Source organism: Gadus morhua, chromosome 17 (assembly GCF_902167405.1).
Source record: "Gadus morhua chromosome 17, gadMor3.0, whole genome shotgun sequence".
Lineage (NCBI taxonomy): Eukaryota > Metazoa > Chordata > Actinopteri > Gadiformes > Gadidae > Gadus > Gadus morhua.
Window position 1 is genome coordinate 10,502,707 of NC_044064.1, and position 16,078 is coordinate 10,518,784.

Below are 16,078 nucleotides of genomic sequence, written 5' to 3' on the forward strand. Positions count from 1 at the left end.
GAGGTGTTCAAGGGTCAACTATTGCTTCCATTGGAGCGATTGCAATAGATATAATATCATACCACCAATATGCATGCAATATCTTGTATTCAACAATTAGGAATGCCGGATTCCAGAACCGAAAGAAGTCCTACAAAAGGACACCAACCCAGGGGCCTGCATCAAACCAGATCCCTCTACGACAGTTACACGGTGATCTTAAGATAGGAATAATTATCTAAACTCCGCATCATGAACGGTTAGCCTTTAAAGTTGTCCATAGCATGCATACCGCTCGTCCACAGAAGTCCGGGGATTAACCAGGCCTGGGAATTCTTATTAGAAGAGTTTTGGGATAACCTGCCTCATAGGAGAGCAGAAGAGTCCCCCCCAATAGAGGATCCTGAGGACAAGCGGTAGAAATGCATAGTTCAACAAACCTGACGAGGTCCAAAAATACCAAAATAAGAACGATTAAAATATATATTTCATTACAAACTATAAAAAACGTTACGGTAACAACAGAAATAACAGAAGTATGATGCCTAATATTGAAATGCAGATTTTTAATATTAAGATATTTTTAATAATGTTCAAATTTAAGTTTTGTATGTTTGTATTTTCCCATGTGGTCTTGTCACCCTGTTATTCTGCAGGTTCGTTCAAAATCCTTTGAGGTTAGTGGAAATCAGTTCTCACTCTGTTCCTTTGTTGTCCTGTGTTGGTTTGGGCCCGTTATCCTTGATCCCCAGAGAAGCGCAGAGACGCAAGTGATGACATCTTAAGGAATGATGACTTAGATGACCATATGGTTAACAAAGGCTTTTGGTTTGTTGTGAGGCAGCTGTCCTCAGCAACACTTCTGAATGTGTGGGAACTCCTGGCCACTCAGCAGACCTCTCTGCGGACCCTTTAGAAAATGAAGGGCTCCACAGGAAAAAATCCCATCTGAGGTCTCAAATTGTTGAATAATATGCTTATTTTTAGGTCTGTTGATGCATGTTATGATGCATCTTCGTTCGTGCTTTTCTTACGAATGTGTATATAGAGATAAAAATAAAATGAATATAAAAATAAGTAAAAATATAGAATGAAAACAAATGGTGGATTCATATACCATGTGTAAATGTCCTCTTGTGTGTGCCAGAGCCACCAAAATAATGGAGGTTACTCGACTGTTACATACACGAGGGGATATTGAAAGCATACCACATATAAAACTAAGATAATTAGAAAATGGTTCATTATAATTAACTTTCAATAACTTTGCTTTATCCAATAACTTCTGAATTTTTATTTTAGGTTCAGGTTTTGTTTTGTTTTAGAATATCACCCTATATTTAATGCCCAGATGTGCATATAGTGTAGGACAATCACGTAGTATAATAAAGGTAGCTGTTGGAACCAGATACGGTTACAAAGAAGTGATATTGAACATACAAATTTTAACATTGTAATTTCCCTTTTTTTTTCATCATTTTGGGTTTATAAGATAAGAAATGGGTTAGCAATACATCTGCTCGCCAGGGACAATATAGGCACAATTTAGATTCAGAAGTAGTAGGTTAACCTTTCAAATGCCACTGCTACTGCTATAACGCTTTGATACAACGTCAGCGTCTCATAGTCTGATATTTATTTTTACTAAGTTACGGCGCATCTGACTCATGAAACATTTACGGTTTACTGCATTTAACTACAGCGTGGTCTCAAGACGGCTGCATAGACCCACAACTATCGACCTTTGGTTTTGTATGTACTGGTCTTCATATATCTTCATAATGGATTGGTTTAGGTACAGATGATTAAGGAAAGGAACTTCAACTTGGTTGCACTACACCGTTGTTAGGATTGGTTAATTCTAATGCGCATGGCTGAAGCAATGCGCAAGGAGGGATATAGTGTGAATATTAAATCAAGGTTGAAGGTTGAAATCAGCTCAGAATAAGGAATGGGACACTCAAAACAAAAATTTAAAATCCGCACAAGCACTAAATAGATCAATTATAATACAAACATGTTTGAAACGCATACAATTTTCAGGTCCTATGTTTCCAGAAGCAAGGTGAGTACAGTGTATCACTCTGACACAGCTAACTTTGCACGTAATGCTTACGGTTAGATTCATGCTTACACTTACATTTCTAGGGTCCCATAATGGACTTCCATTAGAACAATTAAAAATAGAATTATAGGAAATGTTTTTGAACAACTAACTGCTGTACATGAGTTTGTATTTCTACAATAGAAACAAAAGTTCCAGAACCAGATGCAGACACACCCGGAGCCGATAAACTACCTCCGCCGAGCAAGGAGCAGTCACATGAGGAGATCAAATAACGGCAGGAGTTGAATTGGTTCTGTTTTGCTTGTCCACCATATAAAAATTATGCATATATATTGTTTAGATAAATTACATGTATCATAATCAGCAACACTTTGTTCAGTTTAACACATAAAGTTAAAAGGAATATATATATATATAGATATGGAAATGTTATTGACAGAGCAAGGAGGGATAAATGCGATGATAGGCACAACGTGTTGTACTTTATCCCCAATAACGCAGCTCTGGATGGGTTGCTGGCATAATTACAATCCCTCAGGTTAGAATTGGCAGAGAACTCCGGCATTAATGACCCTTTCACAGGTTGGATGGAGAATATGTTTGGGAGGTGGAAAAGCATGATCCAGTAAGTGCCCGTTGCGGGAATAAATGCAGAGACCGTGTTAATTGTCACCGGCTGCCGTTGTATTCCCTGTGCACGAGGGCTACTGCATCTGCTGCTCCCCACAGCAGTGGGCGCTACACAAGTGCCAGGCGACATTCATGCTTACGTAGGAATCAGATATAATCAGTTGAACTTGAATGAGATACCACCTGAGGAACCCGAACCTATCCAGTTACAATATATAGAATAAAATGCCACCATTTGTAGCACCTGTGTCTAAGACAATCAATATCCTGGATTTACTTGAATAATTAATTATTGAACCACCAAGACGAGTTGTGTTTGTTATAATATAGTATTGTTTGGTTGCGAGTACAACTCGTTATTTCTGAATCGCTGCATTGATAATGGTACTGTTGATCTTCCTTGAGACGATTGTTTTACAGGCCACCTGTTGCTGACACGACGACGACGGAGAACCTGTGTGGAGGCTCCCATAGTGTAGGAGTAACCTCTCTGAGATGAGCCCTTGACAAGGAGGGACGAGTCTTGGGTTCATGAATTACAGACCCGACGGCGACAAAAAACAAAAAAAACAATGACTACAATAATAACATCGCCCAAAACCACCCACAGGAACCGGCACACCAATACACGAAGATCACTTGAACTCCCCAAATCCATGCCCAAACCACCCACATGAACATGTTAGCATGTTAGCTTATCAATCCTTTTGAAATTTTAAAATTGTATTATGACCACCAATTTTTACGTTACTTTTGCACCTGTTGAATATTTTATGACCTTGTTGCACATAATCAAAAGTATTAGCTCAGGATTTCTTGGATAGTTTTGTTTGTGTGCTGTTTGGCCATGTGATTGTATGATAACAAGATTTATGTTCATTGTTGCATTGTTAAATAATGACCTGTATTTCCAACAAGACCCACAAGGTGAATGCCGTCTCAGTATTATGGGGACGCGTAGTGGTTTTTCCCTCTCTTCAAGAGGTCTTTCCGCGACGGTTGATGGTGTTGATGATTGATCCTACTTTGACTATGTTTTCGGTGTGGTAAATGGTGTTTATGATCTAAAATATTATTGTATGGTCATCTAAGATGACCAAGGAGGGACTGTTACGTATTTTAGGAACACAAGCTGTATTTCCCTCACTTAACCAATAGGGGGTAGGACCAAATATATAAGCCGTAAATACTACACATAGCCACAAGGGAAAGCCGGACATTACTGAAGGCTGCAATAGATACTTTAGTCACAGAGGGCAGCATCACAGACCAGGCGAGGAAAACCGAGGATTACGTCACACCGGTTCCTCTCCAAGTCTTCCGGTCCTCTCTGAGTCCATAAAGAAGACCACCTGGCCACGAAAACATTAGAGCTCTCTCGGCAGCGATTAGACATACGTGGGTTTGTGGCTAGGATCAGCTAGGAGAACACTCTCGCACGTGCTTAGAACACATCTTCAATCTCTCTTTACTTCAGAGCATCAGTCTACCATACCGAAAATACTTTATACAAATAAAGTCTCGTTAAAGCTATTCCTTTGGATTCGACCCCTCTTTCCAAGAAGAACATTGCAGTCCAAATAGCACACCACTAACATTTTAGTCCTGTCTCGTCTTGTCAACGAAAACAAAAATTTAATTTATTCATAGTTTTTATTATCAAAGATTTATTTTTAGATTGTCAACGTCTCGTCTTAGTCATGGAAAAAAGGTTGTTGACGAACATTTTTCGTCATATTTCCGTTCACGAAATTAACACTGCTGGTGATACTGTCAGACCTCTTCATAGAGCTAATAAATTATTTCTCATGGCAACATTAAAATTAGGCCGCCATGTTGAAGTGGTCAAAATCAATAGTACATATCCACAGACCACAAATTGTGTCCAATCAGCTTTTTCGAATTCAAAACCATTTGGCCGTGACAACCAATCAAACTTGACGGCAAAGCCGCCAAACAGGAAGTAAGCCTGTTCTCAGCAACTCTTTATCTTATAGCCAAACTTGGTACATAGACTCATGACATCATTCTGGGGACACCCAAACAATCTGGTGACCTTTGACCTCAGGGGGATGTCAAACAGGAAGTGAGCTCATATCCCTGCGAGGCCTTCATGTAAACCAATCTTGGCTCATAGTTTTATGACCCTATCCTGTTGATATAATTATTAATAATTGGGCATTATCAACTTCTATGGGGGCGTTTCCTAGCTATCTATTCTAATCTATTCCAGCCCTGAGAAAGCAACTTTAATGTATTTTCATTGTGATAACCATTTGCCAATAGCTTTCATTGTAGGTGAAATCACTGAGACGGTCATCACGTAGCCACCTAACCGATTATGTCTGTCCAGCAAAATGTGTTTATAGAGTCCTATTCTGCTTGACCCCCACATTGCTGCTAGCAGCTATATTTTCACTTTTCACATTTTAACTGCTTCTCCATATTGCTATATTGCTTCTCCCCATAGAACACTCTCCCGCGTGTCGAGTCATGTGACCCTGGTGCTCGTGCTCGCTCGCAGTGTGCGCGTAGGGCTGACGGCAGGCAGCATTTGTGCAGGCAGCTACTACAAACACTGTTTTTGACGTGATTTAACATAATATTTTGATCGAACGGGCTGAAAATGTTTGTTTTTTTATTTATTTTTATAACCTGATCTATCATATTAGTTGACAATGTGCAGGGCCCCTTAGATGTCATGTGCCCCTGGGCAAGTGCCCAGTTGCCCTAATAGTTAATCCGGCCTTGCCAATAGTGTCTTCTTTGTTCTAATAACGTAAATTTCCCGCTATTTTTCTCCATTGACTTTTTAGAAAATCCTTAGAGTTTTAAGACTGGAACCAAACCAATTAACGTTCAACTTAGTTGTGACCATAAAAATATAGATTTGCTCAAAAAAAATCTGGAAAGCGGAAAGAAAGGCAAAAGGTACAAGGCAATTACAACTTTTTGCGACGGCTTCCAACCCAATAGTAATAATAGTGTGTATGTGCATGGGTGCGTGTGCGTGTGTGTATAATAAAGTGTATATGTTGTTGTCATCGACATGGTATGTTCCTTCCTTCTTGACTGCAATCACCGCCCGCGCGTCCATCAATGCCGGTTCTAATGGTTCCCAACGAGTGTAGTTACCAGGACACGGTGGATGATAATGGAAAGGTAATAGGGCGTAACAGCGACCGCCCCCTTTTAGAACGGCTCTGGTCCCGGAAGTAATTTTCCCATTCATTTTCTCCAATGACTTTTCAGAAAATCGTTAGATAAAGACTTTTAAAATTGGAACCAAGCCAATTATGCCGTTCCCCCGCTTCTTCCAGCATGACTTTATTTTATTTATTTTTTACGTTATTGCCAATGGTAAAAACAAGTACCCACATAAATAGTGTGTTCTTAAAAAAATAAAAAGGCTGGAGGGTGGAGCAGGCTTTTATTGTGTAAGGTATGCGTTCCTACCCCTCTGCCTGACCAGGACTAGGATCTGCTCATACTGCTGCCGTGCTTCTGGGTCACCTCAGAAGTTACTGTACACACACACACACACACACACACACACACACACACACACACACACACACACACACACACACACACACACACACACACACACACACACACACACACTTATTCAATATTTCATCTCAAATCTATTCAAACTTTATCTCTTTAGCTATTACTTTAACTCTTAAACTTTATTTGTTTGAAACCTTTTTACTTTTTTTAAATGGTGTGTATGTTAACCTTGTTTACTCCTTTTTGACTTTGGAACTATTCGGCTTTATTAAAACCTATTTTCAACCTCACTTTGCATTACAGCACTCTCTGCATTTTCTAGTTTTGATATGAGATTGTGAGCGCTGAATTGAATAGCCTAATATAAGTTATATATTACCAAGTATATAAGTATCCACATAACAAAGTTATTGTTACGGTGTCTGCCTTGATCCTGCCGGGAGCTAGGATCACTGTGTGTTTTGCCTGTCAGTGTGTTTTCCTGTTGTGGACGGAGCTAGCGGACTCCAGCTTCTTCTTTCTTCTACTCAACGAGACACACATGTAGATCTTTATAATGAACACCACCTGCTTATCTACTCTAGCTTCTCAACCATTCATCGCCCAAACAGTCTAGCTATGTTAGTAGCGTTCCTGGCGTCCATGCCTCGTTGTCCTAATATCCAAAATTGTTGGGTTCTAACCCTCTGTTCCAATCCAGACCTTCTCACTACCGTCCTCCACACCGCCTTCCCGGTTTCTACGCCGACCCGGCTGGCCTTCCCCGTCAACCAGCCTCTGCTCATTCCAATCGCAGCAAATAAACATTTGAACTTTACAACCCTCTGCCATGTTCTTTTCATGGATGAGGCTTCAGTTGAGTTTACCGTTTATTCAAGTAAGATAGAAAGCACCGTCTGGCAAGCGGGTACAGCAGGTATAACTATGTCTACAGGGAAATTAGAGCCACTCGTCTAATGAGCCGCTCCAATTGTCCGCCGATCTAGGGTGTGTTGGTGTATTCATACAGGTGGCTCCTCGTCTCAGGGGGAGGTGTGTTTTTCCACAGCTTGGACTGAGAGTTGTTTGCCATATCTGGTGATGTTCTTTGTACTTATCTGGGCGTGCCAATGGTATTGTGGTATCCGGCCCTGATTTGTTTGTTTGACGTAGGCAACCTCGGGTTCAGCAGATTATGCAAATTATGCAAACGGCTGATCCCTTTTTTGTCTCAATAATATTCAGGACTCCTATCGATACAGACGGAGGGCTGGGGCGCCCTCCGCTTGGCCATGACGTGGCGATGGTAGTTGTCTAAGGTCAGGCCAGCTGTGTCAGTGCAACCAAAGATATGTGTGGGATATTTTCACAGTTCCCTCGGGCCGTAACAGTAATAATTATTCTACATAAGGCAAGAATGGAGTTGGTGGAATATGGAGGTCTATGAGGTCTATCAGACAGCTATGTTGCAATTAATCAGTTAACAATTTTAACTTGACAATACAGGCCTAGGTACAATATATATAATTTATACATAATCGATGTATAATAATTTAAACACGGCCAAATTGGAGTTGGTCGAAAATGGGACGCGTCCTGGAGTGATGTCCGTCTGACCTGGATGTTTGTATGGTGGAATATAATTCTAGGCGACAAAGGACTTGATGAAATGCAAACCATTTAACATTGAAATTATATATTCTCAGCACACTGACCGGTTCACAAACTGCTTGGACTGAGAGTTGTTTGCCATATCTGGTGATGTTCTTTGTACTTATCTGGGCGTGCCAATGGTATTGTGGTATCCGGCCCTGATTTGTTTGTTTGACGTAGGCAACCTCGGGTTCAGCAGATTATGCAAATTATGCAAACGGCTGATCCCTTTTTTGTCTCAATAATATTCAGGACTCCTATCGATACAGACGGAGGGCTGGGGCGCCCTCCGCTTGGCCATGACGTGGCGATGGTAGTTGTCTAAGGTCAGGCCAACTGTGTCAGTGCAACCAAAGATATGTGTGGGATATTTTCACAGTTCCCTCGGGCCGTAACAGTAATAATTATTCTACATAAGGCAAGAATGGAGTTGGTGGAATATGGAGGTCTATGAGGTCTATCAGACAGCTATGTTGCAATTAATCAGTTAACAATTTTAACTTGACAATACAGGCCTAGGTACAATATATATAATTTATACATAATCGATGTATAATAATTTAAACACGGCCAAATTGGAGTTGGTCGAAAATGGGACGCGTCCTGGAGTGATGTCCGTCTGACCTGGATGTTTGTATGGTGGAATATAATTCTAGGCGACAAAGGACTTGATGAAATGCAAACCATTTAACATTGAAATTATATATTCTCAGCACACTGACCGGTTCACAAACTGCTTGGACTGAGAGTTGTTTGCCATATCTGGTGATGTTCTTTGTACTTATCTGGGCGTGCCAATGGTATTGTGGTATCCGGCCCTGATTTGTTTGTTTGACGTAGGCAACCTCGGGTTCAGCAGATTATGCAAATTATGCAAACGGCTGATCCCTTTTTTGTCTCAATAATATTCAGGACTCCTATCGATACAGACGGAGGGCTGGGGCGCCCTCCGCTTGGCCATGACGTGGCGATGGTAGTTGTCTAAGGTCAGGCCAACTGTGTCAGTGCAACCAAAGATATGTGTGGGATATTTTCACAGTTCCCTCGGGCCGTAACAGTAATAATTATTCTACATAAGGCAAGAATGGAGTTGGTGGAATATGGAGGTCTATGAGGTCTATCAGACAGCTATGTTGCAATTAATCAGTTAACAATTTTAACTTGACAATACAGGCCTAGGTACAATATATATAATTTATACATAATCGATGTATAATAATTTAAACACGGCCAAATTGGAGTTGGTCGAAAATGGGACGCGTCCTGGAGTGATGTCCGTCTGACCTGGATGTTTGTATGGTGGAATATAATTCTAGGCGACAAAGGACTTGATGAAATGCAAACCATTTAACATTGAAATTATATATTCTCAGCACACTGACCGGTTCACAAACTGTTTGTGTATACATGTGTATATATATATATCTACTAGTAGATTACCTGAAATCGTTTGTTTCGAGAATATATAATTTCAATGTTAAAGTATATATATATATATATATATATATATATATATATATATATATATATATACACACACACACACTGTATATAAAAGGTGATGTACAAGGTAGACAATCGAAAATTGATTGGTTGGTTACCATACCTCCTCGTTCATGCTGTCCATTCCGGTTGATTCTTCAGCCCTTTTCCGACCGAAAAGGAAACTAAAGTAATCAAAATACAAAATCACAGATATACTCAAACGAAGAATCAGTCCAAAATAATTATTGCCTATTTGCCTAGTTTTCTGGTGGTCAAATTAATATTCACCAAAGAAGGTGAGGAATTTCCCAAAAATTTAAACTTTCGACCAAACTCACATAATGGGTCAGACGCTGTTGGACATCAAATTGTCCGTCGACTTCTACTGAACCACACTGTGTCAATCCACACGATCCGTGTAAGAGTTTCTGAGAACTGAATGAGGTTTGAGGCCAGGTTATTTATACAAGCCATTGCTGCGTGAATATGGATCCCGCCCGCTCATTATGAAAAGATCCGCCCACGCTGCCAAGAGTCACGCTGTGATTGGCTGGCGATGACCCAAGCACACGACGTCACATACTAAACAGGCAGTCGGCCAGTTCCAAACTGTCAGCTATAGACTGCCCAAACCTCCTTTTTTTAATCTTTATCTTTCATACTTTTTTAAATACCACAAGGAAAGTGTAATATAAATGAAACTTGGTACGCATGCACCTTTCATCATAATGACCAACTTTCAAATTGTAACCCTATTTGGATATAATCATTGGTGTCGGAAGCATTTCAAGTGTACAGTATGCTCTACTCCTGGTAAACCTGGTTTTAGGGACTACAAATGCCATTTTACCATACCTGCCAAGCTCACTATATTCGCCACGTTTGGCAGACTGCTCCTTCACAACATATAGTGTCATCTGCCATTGGCAACATACATGTCCATGTAGGATAGTGGTACAGATAAAAGTGTCTTAAGTTTCGATTTACTATAAATGGGTGTCACTGTCATCAAAGGCAACCGCAGCGGCACCTCCCTCGAGATTAAAGCGGGGACAGAAATGCCCACATATGATATGTGGGCGTTATACCGGAAAACATTGTGTTCACCTTTCTATTATTTCAGGCAATTGATCCACCAGTGATTCAATAAGATATTACAAGACATTATAAAAAAAGGGCATTATGTCGTAACCATCCAAGGTATACTTACCACGAGCCAAGATATTGTGAAATAATGGTATGCTCTTGTAGAAGGCACAAGTTAAAGGACGGTTTAAATAAAGTATGTTTTATTCACAATGTTATTGAAATCACTGCAGTACCAACAATCCTATAGTGTACACAACGTCTTTGATTGGTGGATCTCACGGTTACCATGGAAATGTTTACCGCACCAGCAAAAGTCAACTGTACTCAGAGCAACCAGGTTGTCCCTTTCTGATATGATGCAGTATTTTAGAGATGAGGACGAGAGTCTCCAAAGGGGTGAACATAACTACAAGTAAGGCCATGTGCTGGATTGTAGTGTTTGGAAGGGCCAGCCTGTGGGTTCTGTCAGGGCCAGTATGATAGAGAAGACATACAGGGTTGTGGTGAGTTTTGAAGGCTGGCTAGTTAGGTAGCTGATACGAGTTGTACTAATCATGTCGTTATCATGCTGTATTGAATATAAAAAAAATATATTGCCTTGTTCACAAGGGGGTTCTGGATTCAAGGGGTTGGCCATCAATCGGTCCGCATGTAATGTTCATCCTCGTGCGCACTTGTGGTTGGTGGAGCAGCAAGGGCGGGGGGGAACTGGCCCCGTTGCTAGGTTACTTTGATTATGTTTTATGTTTGGGTCTCATGGAGTGAGAAACCGCTAGTTACCGTGGAGTTACCGACGAGTATACCTTCCATTTGGAGTTACTGCTACTATTCCTAACATTCAGAATTTATTACAATTTGTTGGTAGCCTGACTATTGCCAGACCAAGCTTAATCATAGATTGCACATTGGTCTGGGGAGGCTGCTGTAGTTTTCTTTAGCACGAGAGGCGTGATCAACATGCGTAGTTCAAATGACTCTGTACACAATTGGCTGCTTGCCGTCGCTTCCCTGTCGTCATTGTGTTAAACCAGTCAATAGCACGCCAGAGGGAAAGCCAGCTTGGTGATTGGTTCTCACAAAAGCGTATCGGAAGCAGAATGAAATGTATTGCTCCACAATTTGAACAATTAGCACATGCACAGGGCTGGTCAATGGAGGCTAAAGCGCTGCAGCTGGCTTTGTGCCTCAAGGACGATGCTCTTTTCTGCCATCTGCTGCTTAGCCCAGAGGGATGACAAATTATGGGGCTTTAATGGTGTCTCTTCAGAGGTGGTTTGGACAGTGTGTACAGCCTGGGCTTCTGTCTAATGAACTAAGCAATCGGTGCAGGAATCCGGGGAGCCATTGCGATCATTGGCCAACGACGTGGAGTGCCTGACTCAGCAGGCGTATGCCCACATGGACCAAGGTGTGCAGAGTGAGGTGGCACGGGACCACCACCATCTATAGAGCCTTATTCCCCGCTAAACTACGTGTCCAGGTACAGCTGCAGCATCCACAGACTTTGCAGGCGGCCTTTGAAATGGCGGTAGAGTGGGAGATATTGTGTCTCACAAAAGGTTAGCTCAGATGCTGTCAGGGCTTTGGTGGGGGACCCCTTAGAGGAGGAGAAGCCGGCATGGGTGGCTAAAGTGACTGAACTGCTCAGGGCTGCGTCACTGCAGACAGCACGCAGCCCAAGCCCGGGTCCCAGGGTCCGCTGGGGGTGTGGTCAGCCAGGGCATTTGGTAAGGGAGTGCCCCAAGTCACCAAAGGCTCAGGGAAACGGTGTACTGAACTGGTGTACTCTTGGTAGTGGCAAAACTTGTCTTTTGAAAGCAAGTCTTTTAAGATAGTATATTGGAAAAACATGCGCGTGCTGAAATCCACTGAATCATTGCCTGACACCATTTCATCAACAACATCATGAACCGAGGAAACTCTAATGTAATACTCCACTGCAGGCTGGAGGCAACGATTGGCAAATTCCTCAGCTTTCTTTTCATCCTGCTCCCTTTCGTGATACAGGTCTTTAAAATCATCAAAAAAACGAAGTTTGTGTAGATTGACGCACTTGAAGGGGTCATTTGCTGTTATGAAAGCCAGGTGCATTTCTTTGAAGTTTCTGGCTGCATAACCACAAATGTGTAATTTTAAACTCACTACATATTGCGTGTCTGTTCTCAGATCCTTGTCTGTTATAAGTTTCGCATCAATGTGCTGCAAAATCTCCTGAATGAAGTTGTCATGGTAATCTGTTTTCGCCTGCATTCGAACAGATACAAGTCTTTTGCAACTTTCTATAATTTCGACAGCCTTTGCTTGTAACGCTGCATTATTTTTCCACTTCCAAATCGTATATGTCTTGTCAACTTTCGCTATGAAATCCCCTTTTCCATGATCTTTAAGTGGTACGTCAATTATCTCATTGGCATGACTACCCATTGAGGCTACATTAGCTCTCAGTTGCAAATGAACCCTACCATAGATACCATCAGATTTGTACAATACTTTGTCACGGAGATGTTCTGTAGCATTCTCCCACATCTGGTCAAAATCGATTCTCAGCTCTTCATCCGATTGCTTGATTTTACCTTTACGGCCTTCCACTAGCAGTCTAAGCACTTCTCCCTCCAAACGTTTTGTGGTGTTTTTCTTGACTTCCTCAACTTTTACCATTCCCTTTTTGTTTTCACCCGCTATATTTACTTCAGATTCAAACGACCTTTCCGATTCTTTTCTTAGGATTTTTGCATAAAGTCTTCTCTGTATCTCTCGACTAGGTGGACATGAGCTTCTGTTTTGAAATATAGTTCTAGATTCTGAATAAGTTTTTCTTCCCATTTTATTAGCTCTGAGCAGGCTTCAGTTTTCAATTCCGTGACAAGTTTTCCGATGTTGGATGCCTCAGAATTGCAAGCAGCTGTTCCAAAATTTGAAATCTGTGTTTTTGCACTTGTTTCCAATAAGTACATGTGCCTTTTGAATTCCCATTCCCATTTGTTGAATTCTGTGCATATTTTCATGTAAGCATCAGCCACCAGGCTATTTCTAAAGCTGAATATGAAATGTTCATGTTCTATGGCATTCCATAGGCTTTCTGTCCAATTCATAAATTGATCAATGTTGTAAGCAGATGACTTGCAATCTTTCAACATTTGGATAATGTTTTTTTTCAGTTCATAAACTGCTTCACTGTAACCTGAATTTACTGGTGCCATTGGTGGGTTTCCATGCCATAGTCCAGGAATGTACCCCTTGCGAGTGTCTGGATCATATTCTATTACTTCCTTGAAGCTTATGATTTCCTCTTTTTTCTCAACTTTGGCAGCTGCCTGTGTCATCTCGTTCAACTGTTGTAACAGCACGGTTCTGTCCCTTAAGTTATTGTCATGGGCTGACACATCCGATACGTTCTGATGAACAAACAGAAATTTTGGTTTTCTGCCGACTTCTTTCATCCTGAGAAAGGCATGTACTACAATCTGTAGGATGTCTTTCATGTTTGTCATGTTCTCCATTGCAATGTTTATTATTGTGATGTCACTTAACCCCACAACAATAGTTGCAAGCTCATTGTCGTGCTCATAGCTATCTTCTAATTGTACTAGCTCTAGCGATTTCAGTCCTTCGGTGTCAAGGATAATCAAAAAATCACAGTTCATTTCTTTTGAGTACTCTTTGTTCACTCTGATGAGCAACATGAAAGCCCCTCTAGTGCATCGGCCACTGCTGACCGCAAACTGCACTCCAAACATAGTGTTGAGAAGAGTGGACTTTCCTGTGCTCTGAATCCCAAGAACTGTGACAACTCTTATCTTACTCTCTGGAACTACCATTTTTCTCAGCTCAGAAAAGACGTCCTTCACCCATGCCAAAGGAATGCCTGATGCTTCTCCATCCACAAGCTCCAGTGGAAATCCATCAATGAGTAATTGGGCACACAACTTGGGCAAATGCATGAATTGTTTACGAAATGAATCTGATTCAGGAAGGGTGACTGAAGATTCATATATTTGACCGATTTCTCGAAAGTAGTTTTCAATACCTAAAGAGCTTTTTGAAAGTTGTTGATCAATGACTTTAAGTTCTTCTTTGTTTGAATCCTTATTTTTGTGTTTATACTCTACTTTGAGGTTTGATAAATGTTCCAGGGACAAGTTGTCAATTTTAATTTGCATCCATTTTAAAAAATAAGCCTGTTCAACAGCTGGACATGAGATTGCTTTCATGAAGCTGATCACATCATTTGAAATGTTCAAATCCCTCTGCTGTTCCCGGAGTTGTGCTTTCTTTTGGTGTAGGTCACATTTGTATTTTTCTATGTCTTTATCCCCAGGTTTTCGAAGCCGACATTCCCCCTTCTCTAATTGGGTCAATTCTTTCCATATTGAGCCCTGCCGAGGAAGTTCTTTCTCTTTGTACTGTGCAGTGTCTGTTATTTTTGAGGTGATAGCTTCTGCATTTTTCTCAGCGTTCTGACAGTCTGAGGCGTGCTCATCAACCATTATTCCAAGCTTAATAGCATCGTCAGCCATTTGCTCTATGCTCTTTCTTTTATCTGTGTTTTTAATAACATTTCTTAAAATATTTTGTAGGGTTTTTGCAAAGTCGGCATTGTTGACTTCCTTCCTCTTACAAACGATGTTGGTCTGTGGCAAACTTAATTCTTCCAGTACCTTTATGCACCTTTCGTAGTTGAAATTCTTGCTATCCACATTGACTATCAAGAAAATCTCTGTTTCGTCTGTTTTTTTGAGCAGTTCATATTGGTGGTCAAAATTGTCAAGAAACACAAAAACTGCAGCAGACGTTTTGCATAAAAACAAAAATTGCAAGTCACAGAGAGCAATGTCTCCTCTGAGATTAGCTACAGCTACTGGTTCATTGAAGATATCAATGTTTTTGTTACCACAGGGAAGATACCAACTAGTTTCCACCAGTCCATCTGCGATTTCCCTTGGAACATTCCCACATTCCATGTTATGGTGAACAAAAGTGTTGTGGTACTGTTGGGGATTGCTCAATAGTGTATTCAGAATCTCTGACTTTGATAAAGAACATTCACCCAGTCTCACAAAGGACACCATTGGAAGTTCAGCGACAACAATTGATTTTTCAATAAAGCTTTTGGTGTTTGAGAGTGCCTGAGGTCTGTACTTTTTAACAATGCCTCTCAAAGCCCAAAGCATGAGCGTGTGCTTCTGTGTGCCACAATCAGGAAGCAGTAGAGGCAACCCAAACTGACACATGGACATTTTGACTGCCATTTCCTGCTGAAGGAGGCCATTTGAGCACAGAAAGAGAGCAGTGATTATGTCTAATGGGTTCAGTTCTTCACCTGACTTTTTAGGGTCCAACATGGTGTAAAAATCCAAACCAACATTGCCACGAGCAAGATCCTGCTCTGACTCACTGCCCGCAGAACATTTCACATTTCTAGCAGTTGAATTTACCATCATTAGCTTCTTGAGAAAGCACCAAGGGAGATCAGAAAGACATTTAGCCGCTTCCTCTGTGACGGCCTTCTTGTCAATCTGTAGGACACTGCTTAGTGAGAGCTTCTCCTTGTAGTTCTCTTTTAGGCCAAGCTTTTTTAGAAAAACATCCAGTTCAGTTTCTGTGGATATAATAGTTCTAACCGTTATTGTCAGTTCATTTCTAATAATAATTCTAATAATAATAATAACATTTGCACATGTT

General features: G+C 41.0%; 1 protein-coding gene across 2 annotated transcripts in view; it reads right to left on the bottom strand.

The window, feature by feature from the left end:
* The window catches only part of LOC115529623 (up-regulator of cell proliferation-like), a 60,033-nt gene that overhangs the window by 19,362 nt on the left and 24,593 nt on the right, over positions 1-16,078 (bottom strand). Inside the window, exons 7-8 of one of the 2 annotated variants that reach the window (XM_030338464.1) lie at positions 15,832-15,995; positions 9,429-9,489 (exon numbers count right to left, since the gene is read on the bottom strand). In XM_030338464.1, coding sequence (XP_030194324.1) covers positions 9,463-9,489; positions 15,832-15,995 — 191 coding nt within the window. In that variant the 3' untranslated portion in view covers positions 9,429-9,462. Of the gene's footprint in view, positions 1-9,428; positions 9,490-12,895; positions 15,996-16,078 lie in introns of those variants that run through there. The other variant, XM_030338463.1, reaches the window with a different exon arrangement.